The sequence below is a fragment of the Anopheles cruzii genome, chromosome X, assembly GCF_943734635.1.
Source record: "Anopheles cruzii chromosome X, idAnoCruzAS_RS32_06, whole genome shotgun sequence".
NCBI classification, from domain to species: Eukaryota; Metazoa; Arthropoda; class Insecta; order Diptera; family Culicidae; genus Anopheles; species Anopheles cruzii.
This window is the reverse complement of record NC_069143.1, coordinates 11,626,275-11,647,333: the sequence shown is the minus strand read 5'-3', so window position 1 is coordinate 11,647,333 and position 21,059 is coordinate 11,626,275. Positions and strand designations below refer to the sequence as shown.

At 45.7% G+C, this 21,059-nt stretch overlaps 4 protein-coding genes across 13 annotated transcripts; 2 read left to right on the top strand and 2 right to left on the bottom strand.

The window, feature by feature from the left end:
* Positions 1-1,362: 1,362 nt before the first annotated feature.
* On the bottom strand, positions 1,363-7,813 carry LOC128272728 (histone deacetylase 6). The gene is made up of 9 exons (XM_053010599.1): positions 7,676-7,813; positions 6,493-7,041; positions 6,148-6,419; positions 5,850-6,042; positions 5,665-5,724; positions 4,921-5,198; positions 3,389-4,850; positions 3,226-3,313; positions 1,363-3,149 (listed from the first exon to the last, which is right to left on the bottom strand). Exons 1-9 carry the CDS (start codon positions 7,676-7,678, stop codon positions 2,782-2,784), a joined length of 3,273 nt encoding a protein of 1,090 aa, XP_052866559.1. The 5' UTR covers positions 7,679-7,813; the 3' UTR covers positions 1,363-2,781.
* A 214-nt stretch (positions 7,814-8,027) lies between these two features.
* On the top strand, positions 8,028-12,259 carry LOC128267730 (uncharacterized). Of its 3 annotated transcripts, none has more exons than XM_053004635.1 (4): positions 8,028-8,083; positions 10,010-10,253; positions 10,337-10,489; positions 10,554-12,259. In XM_053004635.1, exons 2-4 carry the CDS (start codon positions 10,085-10,087, stop codon positions 10,880-10,882), a joined length of 651 nt encoding a protein of 216 aa, XP_052860595.1. In that variant the 5' UTR covers positions 8,028-8,083; positions 10,010-10,084; the 3' UTR covers positions 10,883-12,259. The 3 variants fall into 3 exon arrangements, with proteins under 3 accessions (XP_052860595.1, XP_052860586.1, XP_052860602.1); XM_053004626.1 differs by lacking the exon at positions 8,028-8,083 and adding an exon at positions 8,882-9,024; XM_053004642.1 differs by lacking the exon at positions 8,028-8,083 and adding an exon at positions 9,044-9,136.
* Positions 12,260-13,743: 1,484 nt separating this feature from the next.
* Positions 13,744-20,461, bottom strand: LOC128273927 (dihydropyrimidine dehydrogenase [NADP(+)]). 8 transcript variants are annotated; one of them, XR_008269280.1, is made up of 9 exons: positions 19,969-20,111; positions 19,727-19,848; positions 17,698-18,988; positions 16,085-17,607; positions 15,829-15,986; positions 15,606-15,751; positions 14,439-14,615; positions 14,262-14,374; positions 13,745-14,160 (listed from the first exon to the last, which is right to left on the bottom strand). XR_008269280.1 is itself a non-coding variant. In XM_053012013.1 (6 exons), exons 2-6 carry the CDS (start codon positions 19,772-19,774, stop codon positions 15,661-15,663), a joined length of 3,111 nt encoding a protein of 1,036 aa, XP_052867973.1. In that variant the 5' UTR covers positions 19,775-19,848; positions 20,269-20,461; the 3' UTR covers positions 14,631-15,660. The 8 variants fall into 8 exon arrangements, 2 of the variants coding, with proteins under 2 accessions (XP_052867973.1, XP_052867963.1); XR_008269277.1 differs by having other exon boundaries at positions 13,744-14,160; positions 14,226-14,615; XR_008269279.1 differs by having other exon boundaries at positions 13,744-14,359.
* Positions 14,209-15,255, top strand: LOC128273964 (heparan sulfate glucosamine 3-O-sulfotransferase 3B1). The gene has a single exon (XM_053012041.1). The coding sequence runs from the start codon at positions 14,243-14,245 to the stop codon at positions 15,200-15,202; it is 960 nt and encodes a 319-aa protein (XP_052868001.1). The 5' UTR covers positions 14,209-14,242; the 3' UTR covers positions 15,203-15,255.
* Positions 20,462-21,059: the final 598 nt, after the last annotated feature.

Sequence of the window (21,059 nt, the reverse complement as noted above, 5' to 3'; positions counted from 1 at the left end):
CCCCCCTACACACACACACAGAAACACCGAGCCAGAAATTAGGCGGCAAACTTCATTCCAAGCATCACCGGAATTTACTCCCTCTACGCACACTGTTTCACACGGAACGGGCACGGAATGCTTCAATATATACACGCACGGCACAAGGTGCAAGGACGAGGCGTACAACGATGAAGCGGTGCGCTTTGTAGTGTGTTGGAATCGTGGAGTGTCTCACTGGCATCAACCGGAACTGGTGGCTGGCTGGAGCTGGAGCTGGAGAGTCGTCTGATCGCACACCATCGCCCGGGGGGGGGGGGGCCGTTTGGCAACTATAGGCACTGAGTTGCATATAGTTGCACACCACACGGGCTTGAAAACACATGCGCAAAGCGGGAGCGGCCCTCACACACGCGGCAAGCGGACTCTGCTATAGCAACAGCACACTAGAGCGAGTAAGTCACTGAGAATGCAGCAGCAGCGACCGTATTATCCTGGGGCTCTATCCGGCACCGGTGCCGGCAAGTCCCTTCCACGAACGGACCGCGTGGTATGAGCGCGCGATGTTTACAAGCGATGTTTTTACTACTACAAACGCACAGCAAGTCGCCGCCGCTGGTGCTGCTGCTGCTGCAGAATGCGGTAAACTATATTTGGAGAGGTTGAAGAAGTAACCCGGGAGAAGGTACCTCCATTCATTCGGCTTTGCGAATCTGGGCCGAATCTGTCGAATGCGTCGGTGCAAAATAGAATAGCAAGACAGACCACAGCGTGCCATAGCGTGCGGGTTCTCCATACCGCCCCCTTCCACGGTCCAGTACGATGCGAAGCCGGTGTTCCTGGCCGGGAGCGAACGCTAAAAAGTTTTATGCCCATAAAGTGGTTCGCATGCGTGTGGCGGTTGAACAAGGAGTGAATTCTAATCTCTGCTTCGCCTACCCCACTTCGTTATGTAACAGCGACACTACACCAGATGTGAAAGGTTCCTCTGTGTGTGTCTGTGTGTGTGTGACAGAGGACGAAACGCTGCACCAACGACTCCAGGACTCCAGGTCATTGAATACATAACAAAATCTACGATCGAACACTAATGGGAGAGGCGGGGGGCGGGGGTGGGGGTTTCCCTGTACAACCCGAAAGAATAACTCCCCAACTGTGGTATGTAGCGTAGAAATTGCTGCCGGAGCTTTCTGCAAGCCGGAACGCAACCGCAGTAGAATCTGTTTATTACCATTCCTGTCCACTAGAGAGTCTCTGCCAGAAACGGTGAGACTGCGTGTTCCTTTTTCGGGCGGAACCAGAAATGAGTTTAAATTTTATTTTTTTTTTTTTTATATTGACTGGTTTGTTTTATTAGGTATATATTTTGGTGATCTCTATTTCAAAGTAGTTGAACTTTACAGTGTCCATCACGGTTGTTACATCTTGTGAATGGATGTTACCACATGGTTTGATCATGATATCAGATGCCAAGATTGGTTAAAGCAACAAAAAAGCATCGCGAGCATTCTTAGTATTATTACTCATTTTGTTATTCGAAATCTGAGGAATTTTTCTGAATTAAAATAAATTTGTAGCTTCCATTTTTCTAGCTGTTAAATTCATGTATATCTCATCTGTATGATTATTATAGTAATATTAAATCTGTTATCACAGCATAACTTGGTGGTGGAAATATAACACTAACAAATTGCATGAATTGGTGAACATCACCACCACGTGTTGCTTATTCTTCCTTTCACACAATAGAAAAGAAAGTAACAAACAAATGGAATGAAGGTTTTTCTGGGCATCATGCTCTCCTGTGTATCGCATTGTATTCCGAAAAAACGGTTATTTTCGATAACCATGGTATGTGGTTTGGTTTTGCATTTTTATTGGATTACTGTTTTAAATCATCGAACGTGCGGTCATGCTTTGCTGAACTGAACGGCAACCAATAGTGCAAAATTCTTAACAACTAAGTTTAGTCGTCTCCACTAGGTAATGCAATGTACGTGTGGAACTAGACACTAGAATCAGTTACTAATACTTATTATTTTTTGTAACGTAGCGATGGGAATATTATCTGGTGTAAAGCTTTGCATTGTGAATAGAATGTTCAATAAATGTGATAGCATACCGGACTTGACACAGCAGTTAGAGCCGTCGAAGTAACAGAATATTTTAAAAGGTTTCATGAATCAGGTCAATATTAGACCATCTTTTACTTACAGCTGTTGAGAATTAGAATGCACACTCCGGCTATGCCATGCAACACGTAACATATTTTTCTTTGGTTAGGTTACCGCAGCGATTATGCCATCTGCGTATGGGCAGAAGCATTTATTAGTGATTATAAACAACAACGCACTAGCATATTATTGGTGAATAGATTATTTTTAAATAATCCGGTAGGCGATGTTGCACCAGGATATCTGTAGATATTGTGATACTAATTGCACTACTACATTTGAGTTTATACAATTTACTGATCAGGGTGCGAAATCGCTTTTACGTAGTTAGTTGCGAGAGCCTTGCAAAACACGCTAAATAACTATCCATTCTCTACCTTCCTGTCGTTTAGTTATCTACTCTAATATATTTTCTCTCTCTTTCGTGCTCTCTATTTTGATTTCTCTGTCTGTCTCCGTTCCTGCATTTCAACTAAGTTTGATTAATAAATTAAGAAGGAAAATAATTAATTTAACTGGTTTCAAAATGCAGTTCCTATCTGCTGGACTACTTAAAGTATGCAGACAGTAGATGCTTCATCAACAACATCACTAACACCCGGAACAGTATTTTGGAGAGGTTCCAATATCAATCAGTCGACGGATTTTTCTTGTCGACTGCCTTGGAATTATCGCTACGACCAGCAGCACCCGCATCAACTACTTCCAGTAGTAAATCGCTGCCGTACGTCCAGACAAGTGGTTCGTTAAACTTTGCCTCGTGTACAAGTGACTTGTAGTGGTGCAGTGCTGGATGATCTATGTACATATCGCAACTGTAGCACCAGACGGAAAGATCGGTAAAGCTGAGTGCCAACGGATGGTCTGTTGTTTGCGTGCCATGACGAAGCATATGTTGACCCATGTACCGTCCACAGTACACGCCGAAGCATATCAAACAAATCCAATTCTCCTTATCGGTACCGCAGTCGACGCACGGGCTACCGGGGTCGACGGCTAATATAAGGTGGAAGAATCAAATAAACCGATTAAAACATCGAAATGCAAAGTATTGATAAAGACGAAAACTCACCGGACGGAGTTGTTTTAGGTTTCAGCAGTTTTAGATGAGGACAATTACGGCTTGGAACGATAGCAAACATTTCCTCATTTTGTAGTGCCTGTCGGGAGGGAACCAAAAAAACCGTGAAACACTAACACCGGTCACTCTAACACTACTACTGGTAGTATCGTACCTCAAGGTTCGCTTCCAAAAATTCACTTAGCGTCTGCGATGGCTTTTCGACTCTCTCTTTGGACGAAGAACCACCAGCCGTACTCTCCGTCTTTTTCGTGGCGCCAGATGAGGCCCCATCAGCCATGCTTGTAGCTTTTAGGAAGCTTGGAAGCTTTTTTCCGAAGCATACCGAGCGCCAATATTTGGCTTGTGTTCGCACTACGTTGCGCAATGTTTCAAAACAGTCCGTACTCGCGTTAGAGCTGCGTGCTCCAGAAGTTTGGAGTATTGGTAGCGGATCACCGAGGAGTGCCTTTGCACACATCGCCATTGCATGCGCAATAGTGTTGGTATTGTATCCTCCCTCAAGGCAAAGGACTATTCGACCACCGGCCAGTGCTGACAGCCAATGCGTGAAGTAGCCGTACGCTTCCGGTGTAACACGGCATCCACCGAGCGGGTCTCCGATGGCCGCGTCGAAGCCGGCCGACACCAGCACCAGATCCGGTTGGAACTCGTAGGCAATTGGCAAAATGACAGTGGTAAAGGCAGCTACGTACTCAGGATCCGCCATGAATTTGCGGTTCCACGGAATATTCACGGTAAATCCTTCGCCCTCTCCAGATCCGACGACATCAAAGTTTCCATCGGTGCTCTTCGGGAAAAACGAACCGTGGTCGTAGCGATGCACTGAGATGTAGAGTACGCGCGGATCCTTCTCGAATATATGCTGGATGCCATTGCCATGATGGACGTCCCAATCGACGATTAGTACCCGTTTGAGGCAGTACCGTTCGATAGCAAACCTGGTAGCAATGGCCACGTTGTTGAACACACAAAAGCCGTGCGGTTCGTCAGGTTCTGCATGGTGGCCCGGCGGTCGAACGATGCCTAACCCAGAGCGGGCACGACCACTGAGCACTTCGTCGACAACTTGCAACACCGAACCGGCTGCAAAAGTGGCGCTGTTATATGTCTCCTGATGGAAGTAAATCGAATTGAAGCGCTGAGCTATCTTCTCTAACGTAGCTTGTTGTTGCACGAGACTTTCTATAAACTCGACGTGCTGCTTGTCATGGACCAGGTACAGTTCCTCTTTTGTGGCAGCGCGACCTGCTATACGTTTCATCCGCTCTGTTAGTCGATACTCCTTCGACAGACGATTGTGAATTTTGATGAGCCGTTCCGGGCGTTCTGGGTGGCTAGGATCGTGATAGTTACGGTGCGCGAGCATCGTCTCGTCGTACACGTAGCAGAGACGCTCGGGCGCAAAGCTGAGTTCGGTCAGTATACGCAACTTTTGCAATCGATCGTGGATGCTTTTTTGCTTATCAGCAGGAAGCACAGGATAGCAGTTGCGCGTTTCATATTTCGGTTCTTGACCACCATCAGTTGGCTTGCATTCCATTGACGGTCCATTGTAGTACTGTAGTACCTTGTGAAAGTTGACTTGTGGATTGACGTTGTTGTATTCCTCAAGGCTTTTAGATAAAACATACAAAATCAAATTATCCAATCCCATCCTTTCACCTCACTTTTGGCGATACTTACTCGTACACCTCATTCTGTTGCAAACACTTCCAATAGCTGCGGTGGCTGTAGATGCAGTTCAATATTGACTGCTGAACGCCTACCGAGGGGGTTTGGAGAGGTTCCACCAACTTCGGGCATGGGTCACCAAGCAACGTCTTGAGCGTAAGGGTGCAGCCTTCGGCTAGTGATTCGAGACAGTACCCACCCTCTAGCACCACTGCCACTCGACCACGAGCCAATGCCATCAAAGGACTGAGGAGATGTGAGTACATGGCTGGCGTTAGCTCCATCAAACCCTGTGGAGGTAGTGTAATTGGACACGATGAGAGCATAGTAGGTTTTGCCAGACGAATGCACAAATTTAAAACTAAATGGGTAGCATGCAGAAGTTCGAATAACATTTAGGAAAAAATATAGAGATAGAAATAGAAATAGTGATAGACAAGTGAAAAAGATAGAGAAGTGGATTGTAAATTGAACAAATAGAACATAGAATGATTGTTAAGTATTTTGATGTAATGCAGATGGTTTTGTGGTTGTGTTGGAATTGTTGTTGCAAGGCACAACGTTATGATAAAGATTTCATGGCGTTTGGTTTGCGTGCTAATGACAGCTACCTTTTCGTCGCCAAGGGCAGAATCATAACCCGCGGATACGAAAAGAAAGTCGGGATTGAACTGTGAATTAAACCAGGGACGCAGAAGAAAGGAAAGAAGAGGAAAGAACGAGAAAAAAATATTAAAACATGAAGCAGAAACGCACCTCAGGACAGCCCACAGCGGCATCGTAGCCCGCAGAAACGATTATCAGCTCTGGGTGAAACTAGAAATTGTAGTTCAATAAGCAAATAAAGAGAAAAATACGCCATTCAATAATAGAACATTGGCAATACACTCTACGATTGTATGGTTTCTTTCGCCCTTTTCTAAACCTTTAGTTTAACAAACCTCTGAAGCTACCGGAAGCAACAGCTGGTGCCAGATAGCTAAATAATCTGCGTTCGTCTTGCCAATTTCGTTTAAAGGCACGTTGAAATTGTAGCCAGTAGCCTTTCCAAACCCAACGTAGTCAAAGTCCGATTCTCTTAAGTTGGGCCAAAAGCTACCATGCTCGTAGCGATGTATGGAAAAGTATAACACCCTAACGATAGAGAAAGAATTGAAATAAGCGGAAAAACCAAGGTGAGGGAAAGGGCGCATCAGAGCAGTAATTTTCGGTACTTGGTAACGCATTAGCTAATCAAACCTGGGATCAGAGTAGAACATGCGTTGTGTGCCCTGTCCGTGATGAACGTCCCAGTCGACGATAAGGATCTTGCGAATACCGAGATTGTTCAGGGCATGCTGAGCGGCGATGGCGACGTTATTGAAGAAGCAATAGCCATTGAATTCTCCCGCCATGGCATGGTGTCCAGGTGGTCGTACAATGGCCATACCGTTTTGAATCGTCCCTTTACAGATGCTCTCGACGAGTGCGATGGTACTACCGACCGACAGAAGGCTGGTTTCATAGGTCGTCTTCGGGCGAAACAATTAAGTGCCGTATAGAAGCTTACCGCTCATTTCAGTCGTCTACCGAAGGTTTACCTACCGGGTGGATGAAAATTGCATCGAACCGCGAACTAAGCTTTTCTAGCTTCTCTTCGTCCTGGCAGCCACTCGTAGCTTTAAGCATTTCGACGTGCTCTGTTGTGTGCTTAAGGGCAAGTTCAGCTTCTGTAGCCTTTCGCGATTTAACGATGATGCAGCGTTCAATCAATTTCTCTAGTGTTACACGCTTTGTAACCTCCAAATAACGCTCTGGACATTCCGGGTAGTTGGGGTCCCAAAGGCAACGATGAAGCGCAAAACGGTCATCGTAAACGAGCCCCGTATGGCCTCGCTTCGTATCACTCACACTCTTTGCATTGTGGTAGGTATCTAGCAGCTGTGCATCGCCAATCGCATCGACGATAGTACCACCGTGTTGTGACATCTTCAATTTACCCTTCTTTTTTGCTTCCGCTATAGTTAGTACACTATTGGACTGTCCGAGTTGGCCCCTTCTTGGCTGGTCCTCCTTCTTGGCAGCGGCCTGGCGGGTCTGCACGTTTGGGCCCTTCTTGGTACCGTGCCGCGTTACGACGTTGGGTTTCGAGGCCTGGGTAACACAAAGCAAGATCAATCAAGAAAAAGGCAGTCCAAAATAAAAATCATGTCCGAACAAGGAAGTTATCGTTAAACTTTTACTGTGAAACAACACTAACTAACAAATGCAAGAATGTTAAAATCGCTTAAATAAACCCGCAGTATCAGTTGGACAACCTCAAGGTACTTTGATACGTCCAAGCCTATTGCGATGCGGACGAGACTACAGCCGAATTCGACAAACCACCTAAAACGTAGGCAGCGGCAAGCAGCGCACGAAGCTGCTCTATCGGTGTTCTACCACATTTTTAAGGCACGGCTTTAGCTGATAACAGCAGGAAAGAGAGTTTCCATGAGATAATATTTTGCAAAATGATAAAAGCATGGCTTCTCATACTCAGAGAGCCGTAAGTACGGCATTCGCGTTACAATTAACAACATAGTTCGAGAGGAAAGGAGCATTTTGTTCCCAGTTGGTCACTGATTTGGGTTTGTTGAGATTCATGTATTCAGTATTGATTTTCCATTCGTTTGACCCGAATTTTGCTCATCGCCCCCGTAAAGTATTTCAACTGGCCTCACCGGTTGTGCTCTAACTAGGAACAAATCAAAAGCTCGTGAAGGACTAATCTTGGCGTGCAACTTACCATGTTTGCTCCAGTTTGCAGGGCTGCTCTGTTCTAACGATGACCGACCTGACGTGAGCGTTGCTTGGGAAATGTAGGCAGGTGGTTAATTGATTTATCGAATTGGCGAGTTTCAACGATGGATCGATGTGGTGCGTCGGTCGAATAAATTTGGTAGCCACAGTAAGGCAGAGTACCAGATGTACCGCGCTTCGTTTCCTTTTCGGTAGAGCGACCAGCCAACTGGAATGTCGTACGTGGGAACAGCACCCGTATTGAACCGTAACAAGGTTATTCCGCCTACGTTAACCGCAAACACACATAAAGAAGCGAGAAATTTTGCACGTTATTGTTGAGGAATCGATTTGCAATCAAACAGTGCCTGCAGGAAAGATCACAAAACACGGTTTACGCAATAAAATATCATCGGTTTGTGCGTTTTCATTTAACTTTCCTAACCTAGTAAAGTGTACGCGGACGAAGCAAAGAAAATAACTACCGCACTGGCCTACTGTTCCCGCTGCAATGAAACTACACTCTATCAGCGAGGAGTATGGTTAGAGCAAAACTAAGAGACGAATGAAGCCCACCACTCAAACTCTCTATAACAATAACAACAACGACGGAGCAAAACAGTGACTGAGGACAATTCGGAAGGGTTAGCAAAAACTGTGCTATGTTTCGTTCATAACGACGACACAACCCTTTGGCCGTTCTGATTGGTTCAAGACTGAGTTTCACGGCGTTACTTTCCTAATATGTCAAAAATTCTGCGTCTAGTTGGTTGAGCTAGTTTATGTTTTACAGTATTTTACGTAGTGAAGCATCAGATTTCGTGTGCAGTGCTCGCACTGAACATATGAAAAATGTGTACCGTTGACAAAAATATTTTCTATAAAAAACTAAATGTGCGACACTGTTAACACGGCAAACGGTTTATATTTGTAGTCTGTAATAACGAATAACGGTCCTACAATGACGATGCGCAAGAGAGAGTAGTTTTGCTGACCAAATGTTATCCCAAGCTATTGGTCAAATCACTGTAAAGTTGAGCATGCATCAAAACATATTCTATATTTTGTAAAATTGTATGTAGTTTTGTAATTTTGCCGCGGAGTGTCGCTGCTAGCAAGCATCTGTGTTTTCGCTACCGACAGGCAAATTGGCAGCACTGCCTTGTGCTGCGGCTGCTGCACATCGCACCGCGTTGCATGTGTATCTATGTGTGAAGTTTACAACCGGATTGCTTGGTTAGTTTATTGGCCAGAAGGTTTTGTTTTCGTTGTATTCCGCAAACCAACGTAAAAAAATTTCTGGGCGACGATCAACCGAACGGCAGTCTTCATCACGGCTAAGTACTTTAGAACCAGGTACGGGTAAAGTATGTGAGAATGTTTTTACAAGAACAAACATGCATTGTGTTTGAGTGCAAAATGTACAGGAAACGCTCTCGTTGCATGCTTAATGTTTCACACCAAACAGGTTTTGCGTGAACTTATTTCCGTGTTTTACACCATGCGAGTTGAGGACATTGAATTGTAGAAGCTTTCTACATCATGTTTGATGCCACCAGAATGATAAATTAGTCTGTGGTTGTGCCTTTAAAGCCCATGTTTTTAACATTAAGACCTAACGGCACTCTAAGTGATGAATGAACACTTCCGAACAAAAAAGGTGCGTGAGCGGGTGTACCTTACGTGTATGTGATGCACGCCCGCACGATTGCCTTGGTGTGGGTCTGTTTCCTAGACCTAGAACATCGTTGGCCTGGACACAGTAACTGATGACGTAGCCAGAAGCTGGTTGACTAATAAAATTGTCTAGACGAACGATTGCACCCGACTTTACATTTCCTTCAGTGTTTCAGTTGGGCTCGAGTTTAATTTGTTGCGCTGATTTGTTTGGTCGCATAAGCACTTCTGGGTCAGCGGCAAGACCACCACGCATTGACTAAGTCGTCGAATAAAGTCGATGGATAGCATTAAGAAAAAATGGAAAGGACTCCAATTTGTCATAATTTTTCGATCATTCGCACAATGTTTTTCCTGTTATTCTGTACTATCAAACCGAATTTGTGCTAGTCCCTGAACAGACTCATTGTTTTCATTTGGTTCCGCGACGGCCCATCGATTGCATTTGCAGCCCATGATCGCGTGAACCATGGATATGTATGTGCAAACATATCAACTTCATCTTAATTTATGACTTCTTGAGTTGTGGGAGCAGACAAACGATTACTATGTGTAATGTGAGGTATTGACCTAGGCAGTGTGGTGTCTAACTTGTTTTAGTTCGGCGCTGAGGAACTTAAGAATAATATGCGGTTAATATAGTTTGATATGTTATCTCTTTCAGTACACGCTTTCATTTGATAAGTGGCTGCGTAGAGTAGGAGAGGAACGGGATTGGAAAACACAAAGCTAGATCAATATGCCCGAAAGCGGTCCAGTCTATCAACCGACAACGGTTTCATATGAAACCAGGCCTAGTGCGGGCGGGTTATTAGCACAAACTACGGCGGCATCGTCCCTCAAAGCACTTCGCAACCCTGCCGCCCAATTGTCGATCCTCGTTTTTGGACTGGTAGCATTTGCCACAGGTTGGTGCCTACACGTACTTACTGCGCAATAGCCGATAGGATGGCAGCGTTCCTAACGATTTCATTTTTTCGGGAACTTACAGGAGTAGCACTCATTGCCAGTGGTTCGGCGGACTATTCGGACGCAGAGCAGCATCCGGAAATCAATCCGGATGGAAAGATACACGAGGAGCGTATCGACGTAGGGCTTATTGTCGCTGGTGCATTCATAACAGTACTTGGCCTGGTGCTGCTAGGTAAGAATGTGTGAGCGAACAAAACCGTTTCAGGCAAAATACACACGTCTTTTCCATCATACAGGATTATACGTAAAAGTGGCTGATTGGCGGCGCAGTTGCGTATGTCCATGTGCGCTGTCGAAGAAGCAGGGTTTGGCGCGCCAACTTCAAGGCAACGGAGGAGGACAAATTCTGGCCCTCAACCCGAGCACGGATCCGCTCGTGTCGCACACTCAATATGCACCGGTTTCAGAAATTCCCACACGTCAGGAGGACGAAGAGCGACGAAATCTGATGCCAGATAGCAAGGACTCATGTTTGAGCAGTGCAGAAGAGTCCGATCGAATGCTCGATACGGACCCACGTATTGTCCTACGGCCTATCGGCAGTTGTACCATTGAGGAAGCCTAAAGAACATTCACGCAAATGGTAACCGGCGAGAGCTCTCGGGAACAGCCTCCGAGCATACGATAGTCTTATTCATCTCATATCCCCCTACTTCACACCAACTGTATTCTATCTCTTCTGGCCATTTAAAAAACTTAAAAGCGTTTTAAGTAATCAACATTTACACCGAATATATGAGAATTACAGAAATTATCATCGTGTGAACTAACCATCCAATTCGTAATTTATTTTTTAAAGCTCATAGGTAAATGGGATTCCAGTTTGCAAGCACGGTTCTCACAGAATGCTTCCTCGAGCAGGAATATATCGCTTCAATACATTTTTCGATAGATTTTCTAGTAAATGATGTAAAGCAGGTTGTGGCGCTCGCATTGATTCCGGATCCTACAGATAGCAATGATAGAAGCGAGCACTTTAATTCATTGATTAGTTTCACGCATTATTGTGATTGAATTTTTCACTATTTTGAATTTGGAAGACAAAGGCTCTGGATAAATGTGCTTTTAAAATACAATTTGGTTTTTATTGGCTCCAGATATTTAATGTTTTTGAAAATGCAAAAAATAAAGTATGCAAGAGACAAAATCCACTAGGTTCGGCCACCTACTTAGTTCTAAAGTCATTAGTTTAAGACATTTTACATACTTATGTGTATTTTTATTCACGAGGTGCATTAAAATCAGTCTACTTGATCTGATATAGTTCGGTATGCAAGTGAATATATGCAGGATCGATTAACAGCTTAATGCAACGGACGTAAAACATAGCAAAACGTGGCTTTGGACACTCCGGCTAACTAGCGCTTTGGTGACATTTGGATGGCTATTTTGATCATGATTTACTTTCTCATATATTTTATATTCACTGATACAGAATCTCTTTCAAGTGTTTGTGCATTCCGATTTTCTTTTTTAAATACATACTACAGACAGCCATGCACTTTTCTGATCATAAAGAAGTTCTTCAGTTCTTTAATAACACTTAGAATATGTGGAACACTATTTATATTTTTATAGGATATGCTCTTGTAGGATGGCCCCAAATCAAATGTACTTATCAATTTAGTAACTAGAGCTGTCGTGTTTACATTTAAACACGTAAATAAGATGTTTTATCTTTATTAGAATAATAATACAAAAAGCAAAAGTAAAAAAACCTATATCATCGCGTAAAATTTGTACTTCTTAACCACTGAACATGTGTGTTTTGAACTTTTTCGTGTGTGTTTGTCTCCTTTTGCCTCATTATTCACATTAGCTGGCATTATAATCGGCGAGCGATCGTGGCGTTCAATAGAGAGATCCCTCCACCATTCGAGGTCGAACGCGATCTTGTTAAACCGGCCGGTCTTGCATCGCCATCGATACAGTCACACCATCCCGAACGCCATGTCTTCTTTGTCCTTCTCGACGGGCTTAGATGACTTTACGGGCTGGTTCGTCACTCGCCCGTAACAATGCAACGCTATAGTAATCAACAAAGATGAACATTGTCTGTGTTGCAGACTAAGGCCGCTCGGCGGTTGTAATTACCGGATAAGGAGAAGAATCACTTACCACGGCCAAGGGTAAAAAAGAAGAGTGGGAGGTGAAGCTCGAGAGGACTTCCAACTTTCGATTCCAATTTATTATATCAGTTGAGGATTAAACATGTGTTGGAACTTGGAGTAGGCTACAAATTACAGCGTTAAATATGGCTAAGTAAGAATGGACATAAACATTTATATTGTAACGCAGAGAATCATAAATACAGTACGTGCCGTTCCTGGAGAAAAAAGTATAGAACAGTTCCTCTTTGCACACACATCCCAGCACCCTTCTTATTCAGTAAAAAAGTCAGTTGACAACTATCGCCGATGCATTTCGCCTACATTAACTCTGAGCATAGATGTTCCGAGCAACTAAAGTAATTATGAAACATTTACCAATGCCAATAACTGCCTTCGCCATCATTCAAATAATTACACGGCGATGGCTGCCTACATCAGGTTTGTACAAAAAAAGAAAAGCTCCGCAAATGATAGCACGTGTATTCACATCCAAGACTGCTTTATGATTACTTCAGCTACAACGAAAATCGATGCACAGACTTTATGTAGGCGAGATACAGCGGGGTTAGCAGGCAACTGACTTTGTTAAATAGCTTTCATCTCCAATATCATCAGTGGCCGTTTGGGCTATTGATCAATACAAACATTGGTGTAAACAGTGGTTACCACGATACCCAGCAATACGAAGGGTTGTTCGTTTGATACGTGGTTTATTCTGCTCTTAGCTGATGTCGGAAAATTTTTCGACAGTAAGAGGTAACCGACGTTTGCTTGTACGTGATTTGTTTGTTAATGTCTTTTTCCTAGCAGTATGTTTCCCACTTACGAGCTTGTCGCATGCTTTCCTCTAGAACCATTTGGGGTTGTTGATGTACAGCATGCTTGCGAAGCATACCTGTACATAAAGTGCTAGATAGATTTCCTAGATCTTTGATTTGCAATTAACATGCGTGGTTTGTTGTGCAGGACATGGAGCAATGTGTGTGCAAGTGTTTCAGGAAACCCGAGCCTGCCGGTTCTGGAGCACGGACCTGCTTTTGGCACGCATTACTTGTGAAGAGAACTAGACTGCCATAATTAACACTTCTTTTAATTACGTAAACTTCCAGGAGTTTGGATACATTACAGGGAAGCATTTTTTGTTGTTGTCCTTCGCTTTGAAGGTGATCCAGCCTATTGTTCTTGAGTTGCAGGTAAATGGCGAACAGCGAGCTGCACGTGCGGGGCGACTATTCTACAGATCCGCAAAGCGAACTAAATTTTCGTAAATGCATCGAATGTCCTATAGCATAAGTTTTATCTGTATAATGATTTTTATTGATTTATTTGATTGTTTTTTTTATTCATCGTTTGTTAAATTACTATTAGATTGAGATTATGCCCTATTAACTAAGCATTTTTTCTTCTTTAAATCTAAATAAATATTTCAAACACACAATTAAAGGAGGATTTTTTTTACAATTTTCCTCCGAAAATAAATTTATTTTAGTACGCTTTTGTGCTGATTGTAGGTATGAGCTCAAAGAATGTTAGTCGAATAATCGCGGTTGCAGTCATACTCGGAGCGTTCCTACTTTATACTCTATATACACTCAACGCATGCTTACTGCTCAGTAAGAACCAACGCTTCAAACAGGTAAGAAATGATGTATTGGAAACCATCAGCTCAGCTGGAGCTCAGTTCAGTACGAATCCGTTTAGAATGTAGCATGACCTTATCGTAGCGTATAACCTATAATGGATAATCGTATTTTTTTAATGCCTAGATAACACAAATAAAAGCAAGCGTCATAGTACCATCTGAGGTGATCCCGATGGTAGCAATAGAAGTACCTAAATTGAAAATTTTGGGCTCCATAGTGCGGATCGTTCCTTTAAGTGGCGAATCCACTGGCACTGCCGAGAGCATGCCGATTGATGACACGATTCGCCTGCCAATGAACACGCTAAACGCGACTATAAAATATCATTTCTTGCGGCAGCAAGTGCTACGACCATCACGCCACTTACCGGATGCACTCATCATAGGCGTGAAAAAAAGCGGAACCAGAGCGTTGTTAGAGTTTATCCGACTACATCCGGACGTGAGAGCAGCAGGCTGCGAGGTCCATTTCTTCGATCGCCACTACAACAAAGGACTGCCCTGGTACCGACATCATATGCCGCCAACGATCGAAGGACAGATAACTATGGAAAAAACGCCAAGTTATTTTATCACACGCGATGCCCCACGAAGAGTCTATAACATGAACCCTGCTACGAAGCTACTTGTTGTCGTGCGGGATCCAGTGACACGCGCCATTTCCGATTACACCCAGGCAAAGAGTAAAAAGAGCAACATGAAACGTTTTGAGGAGCTCGCCTTTACGAATGGGTCCGCCGGTGGTGTGGTGGATACCAACTGGGGCCCGGTCAAGATAGGTGTGTACGCCAAGTACTTGGAACGCTGGTTGAAGAGCTTCCCTTTGTCACAGCTGCTTTTCATCAGTGGTGAGCGACTGATTGCTGATCCTGCAGTCGAGATTGCGCGCGTGCAAGATTTCTTGGGGTTGAAACGGGTAGTGGACGAGAAGCATTTTTACTTCAACTCAACGAAAGGATTCCCCTGCCTGTTGAAATCGGAAGAACGGTCCGGTCCGCACTGCCTCGGCAAGACGAAAGGACGCAATCATCCCCACATACACGAAACGGCCATCAACCGGCTCCGGAAGTTTTACAGACCATTCAATCAAAAATTTTACCAGCTCTCACGAATCAACTTTGGCTGGCCATGAACCCAGCGATTGTCCTAACACAATTTTCTGCAATTAATTTAGATTTTGTTCAAATAGTAACACTATGTGTTTGTTTGAATAAAGATGCTTTAAGTTAAATAAAAACCTTTTGGCTAAACCATATTATTCGAGTATCGCATGTACAGGTTTTGCTGACCAGGGCCGCTCGGTGGTTGTGATGCCGGATAACAAAAAATTGGCAGAAAAGAAAACGGTGGCTCGAGAAGGCAAATATGCTTTTACAGCAGCATAGTACACCTGATTTATTTATTTTCCCATTTTTGTTTTCATGCGTTCCACTTTTAATAAGCATTTTTCGCAAGTGCAAGAGTTATGAAGCACATGCACTATACAAAACAAACGATCGATTATACATCAGTCGCCGGTGAATCGACATACTTACTTCAAAGAAAAGTAATTTATCAAAAGCCAAATATATAAAACTGTAATAAACTGTGCTATTGAGATGGAGTCAGTGCGTGAACCTTAACTGTCCCACCTCCCGGCAAGCCTCGTTTTATGACATGTGGAATCGTTTTCGGGACCATACTGCAACACATAAGCGAAGAGTATAGAGATTTGATTATCTTGAATCGCTTCGGCGGATGGCGGTAGGTGTTACGTACCTGATGCAATCGATGATGGGACAGACTGAGAGGCACAGGTTGCAACCGGTACAATCATCGGTCACGTGCGGTATATGCGTCACGGGATCGAAGCTGATTGCTTGGTAGCCCGAATCGGCGCAGGTCATATAACATTTGCCACAGTTGATGCAAAGATCCTGAAAGTAGAGACCATCGGTGAGTTGAGAGATGCGTTAAGAGAACGCAAATCGCATGGATGCGTCGAACCGTAAGTGTATGGTTCGCGCTAACTTACATCGTCGATGAGCGCGACCACCTGCTTGGTGTTGTCAAGCTTTTTGTAGTCACCTAGCATTGGTAGTGATTTGCCCAGCACATCCTGCACCTTGGGAATAGGGGCAATGCTAGAAGGGTTAGAGTGGGCACGGCCAGCAACGTTCTGGGAACATGGATCCCACATGGGGCCATGCTCTTGTCGCTGTCGGGCAATCGCTGCTTCGCGCTGCTTTTTGTATTCGCCAAAATGCAGCACGACCTGACCGTCCGGGCCACGGAGCGGAACCACCGGTTTACCCTTCTGCAGCTTGGCAGTTGGTGGAGATTGACCATCCCAGGGTCCATTGGAACCAGGAGGCGCTCTAGCCTTCAGGTAGAGCAACGCCTTCAGCCCCGTAATGTAGTCCTCGATGACGGTGAAATCTTGGTTCTGCACCGAGGAGCAAATTTGCAGTATCGGTGCACCGCATTGAATGAACTGTAAGGCCACGTCGGCGGAGTCGATACCACCGATACCGCAGATCGGAAACCCAGGCAGTTTGTTGGCGATGAGGGACACGGCACGTAGCGCCTGCGGACGAGTCGCATTGCCCGACACCCCGCCGTAGGTGGTTCGCTTGTTCAGCCCCACGGCTGGCCACGGTGTACCGTCTGCCCGGACAGACATCAGCCCCTGGACGGTGTTGATGGCCGAGACACCGTCAGCTTTGCCACGCTTGGCGGCCTGCGCGATCGCCACGATGTCGGTGATGTTGGGTGTCAGTTTTACGAAGAACGGTATCCTGACGGCACTGCGTACCCAGAGCGAGATATTGTAGACCAGCTCCGGCTCTTGACCGCAGGCGAGCCCCATGCCGGACTCGCCCATACCGTGCGGGCACGACAGATTGAGCTCGAGCATATCCGCTCCGGCTGCCTCGGCACGTGACGCCAGCTCTTCCCAGTCTTGCTGGTTGTACGTGCACATGATGCTCGCAATCAGCACCTTGCGCGGGAAGTCGCGCTTCAGCTCCTGGATCCCGCTCAGCCAGTAATCGGCGCATTTTTCCGAGATTAGCTCGATGTTGAGAAACGCTCCCTGCTGCGGCCCGTAGTGCTGCCCGGCAGTGACACCGCGCACGATGCGGGGACTCACATTCGTCACCATGTCCTTGTCGAGGGCGAACGTTTTCGTGACAGCAAATCCCCAGCCCTGCTCGAACGCACGCCGTATCATGGCGGTGCTGGTGGTTGGTGGGGCCGATGCCAGTCCGAACGGGTTCTCGAAACGAATGCCACACACCTCGACCGATATGTCGACATCATCAACCTCCGTGTGGAACAACGGAAGGTCAATCGGCGAGTCGAAGGAAAGGCCCTGCAACAGACAGTGCATGTACCAGGCCGCCGTTTTGCCATCGTTTACCGATTCCACGGTGGTTTCGGCTGTCCCGGCCAGATCGCCACCGCAAAACACATTCGGCAGGGAGGTTTGCTGTGTTCTCGGGTCAACTTCCGGCAGACCGTGACGGTTCATTCTCAGGCCAGCCAAAGCCTCGATTGCTGAACGCAAAAACACAAATGGGATAGCAAAATTAATTAATTAATTAACATCGTCAGTCGTTAGCGAATCAAACGTCGGTCTACACTCACTGTCCGTGTTGTACAGGCCGGAACCGAAAGCGGATATGATGTGATTTGCTTTCAGGCGCGTCACCTGCTCCTCATCTACGATCCAATCGCCAGTGTCGCTCTGCTCCGTGCGACACAGCTCTAGGGCCGCTACTTTGCCCTGCTTTAAAATGACCCGTGTTGGCGTCATGAACGGTATGAACTCGCACCGTTCTTCACGCGCCAGGTCCACCTCCTCGGGCACGGCTCGGATGTTGTTGTTACCTTTGCGGAAGACCACAAACACTCTGCGTGCACCGCACCGCAACGCCGACGTAGCGCAATCGAAGGCTGTGTCACCGGCACCGAGCACGATCACGTTACCGGTCAGAGTGGGCAGCTGGGACTTGCACGCACAGAGACCCGGCTTGCTGGCGTCGGAGACCAGTGGCAGGAAGCTCTTGGAAGTGTAGAAACCTTGGTCCGCGGTTAATCCGGTAAACACCTCGTCTACCTTCGGCTCTGGCAGTCCGATCCCAAGAAATACACAGTCCGCGCCGTCCTGCAACAGCTGCTGGACAGTGAGATCGTTCACCGAAAGCGAGCGCCCCAGCTCAATGCACACCCCCAGATCCTTCACGAGGTCGTTCTCAAAGTTAACCACCTCCATCGGCAGCCGATACTGCGGAATCTCGGCAGCGCTCAGTCCTCCGAGGTACCGGTGGCGCTCATAAACCGTAATGTTCTTGTAACCGAGCCGCCCCAGGAAGGTGGCACACGACAGCGATGCGGGCCCACCGCCCAGCAGGACGATACGTTTGTTTGGGTGAGGCAAAGCACGGGCGCTCGGGGGGACCACCTGCCGCAGGTTCATGCGCCGGAACACGTCGGTGGCGAACTGCTGGAGGCCACCGATGTTGATCGGGCCCTCCTCGACTGCGGCTAGATTGCACCCACCCACGCACAGGTCGCTAGTCGGGCACACCATACCGCACGTCAAACCGAACGGGTTGTCCGAAAAGATGGCCTTCGCCGCACCATAGTAGTTGCGGTTGGCGATGCTCGTAATGAAGCTCTTGATGTCCAGCTGCGTCGGGCAGGACTTTTGGCAAGGCGCATCGGCACACTTCAGGCATCGGGCAGCTTCGCGCAGAGCCGACCGCTCCGAGAGGGTCGTGTGCTTGATGTCCGAAAAGTCATTCAGGAGCGGTGTGCAACCTGCGCAGGAACGGTCGTCCTCGTTTCGCTTCCAGTGCTTCTTTAACGATTTAGTCACCGCCGTCGGAACTAGGCTGCCACTTGTTTTGACGCGTGGGTTGAGGGCAAGCAGACTCTGTGGGCGTTGTCGACGGCGGAACATTGAATTAATGCAAAATAGGTGTTACGTTTTTTTTTTACTATTTCACTGCGCATTCTACACTACAGCTGTAAGCCAAATTTAGGCTTGTAGCTTACGCGAGTGAGACAAACGTAGTAAAACCTAAAAGGTGGTTAGTGGTGTTGGCCAACGCGTAATTAATAAAAAAAAACCGAACCATTATAAATGGCGTAGGATATACGAAAAGTACTCTTCTATCTAGTTTATTTATTTCTCTCTAATTAGCCTTCGAAAATTGTCGATTTCATAGTTCATAGTGAAATGAGTGCTACGCAGGAATCTACGCTGACCATCAGGCACACCCCAAATCTGAAGGAAACAATCGCTTATCGGCAACTGTGTGCAAGTACTTTACGATTTACAATTCAAGGTCATTGAGCGCGATCAGGCTAGGTTTGAACTTTGGATGCGTGCATTTGATTAGATAGTAGTTCTTCTTACATTGCGAGTGGACTGAACGGTGCGTTCGTGCTAACTGTTTAAAATTTGATTTGATTTGATGTGATTCGGTCATATAAATCAATGAATTCCAATTCCATGACATCTGCATACCCTCTAATTGGTTTGTAGGAAAACCAAACAACGCTCTTTGTTACCGAGTTATCCTAACGTTCATAGTAGCTACATATTTTGTTCGTCCGTTCGTTCAGTTCGATTGTTACTCTACTACCACCAGCAACCGTGAAGGCTTACCTCTATATCTGGCAGGTCTTTGCTGGTCAAACCATTAGCACAGCTCATGTTGAAACTCGTTCTGTTTAGCCCTGTATCTGTTTCGTTCGTTTGATTGATGCGAAGCTGTTTGTTTTACAATGCTTTATCATGGCAAAATATTGAAAAACGAGGCTTATAGAGTTCGCTCCAAGACGCTTAAACTTAAGACACATCTAGAAAAACACATCTAATCCACACCACCAACTTAAAACACAGCATACCTTACGTAATGACTCCGAAGAAAAGAGTAGGAACGCAATGTAAGCCACAGATCAACGAAACCTTTCAGTAGGGGTGTTAGATGTAGACTGGTGCGCCATGACTGTTTTGACTAAGCTAGAATGTCAGCATCGCCTGTTCTACGCGGCGACTCGAAGTTGTTTGTCCTCGTTATCTTAATTACCGCCCCGTTCGAGGTACGCTTTATATTCTTCGAGCAAGCGACATATTGCGCCTCTCGGGCGCTACTCCGATTCGGTAATCGCAGCTAGTTTACCGTCCTGCTTAAGACCCATACTCACCCATGTGTCGTATATTATGCTGGGTGTGGTCATACATCAGCTGGGTTTGATAACCGAACAGGGCAGAGTAGGCTTGGAAACACATACCGATCATTCTGGCCGACTGTAATCAATCTTGTTACCCCTTTGCGAATGCGAGACAACGCACGCATAATTTTGTGGCCCAGATACGAGTATTCACCGCAGTAAGACACTTTACTCTTTAATTTTAAGTGCAGCAAATTTATTCAAGTGTACAAGTAAATTGATTGGAATCAAACGATATCTGTATTTCGTTTACGTATCCGTTTGTCAAAAATGATAGGTAAAGGTGTGATGTTCGCTCGGCGAGCAATGTTCGTTCTTTTCAAAGTGTGATCACCTTGAAGTCAAAAAAGCCTAGCGACTCGTTGTCATGGTTTAAGTACATAATAATACATAATATACACTGTAAGCGATGCGTATTTGAAAGAGACAAAATAAATACGGTTCGGCGGTTCGATCGTCGATGTGTTCCCTTGTATATTTCGTTAACCGATGAGGCAACCGTAACCATCGGTCATTCACGGTAAATGGTCCGATGTCCGTAAATTGTTAGTACAGTTTAACCAGCATCTGCCTATTACTTTCACAGACCGGCGCATCCCGCCGTTTATATTCTTAAATGCTTGCGAAAACAAGGTAAGCAGTTGTGTTTCGAGATAAATAATTCGGAGTAGATCTGGCTCTAGTTGAGCATGTAAAACATATTAAAAAACATCTGTACTTCGAAACGAAGGAAAAATTCTGCCGCGTCTGGATAAATTCATGGT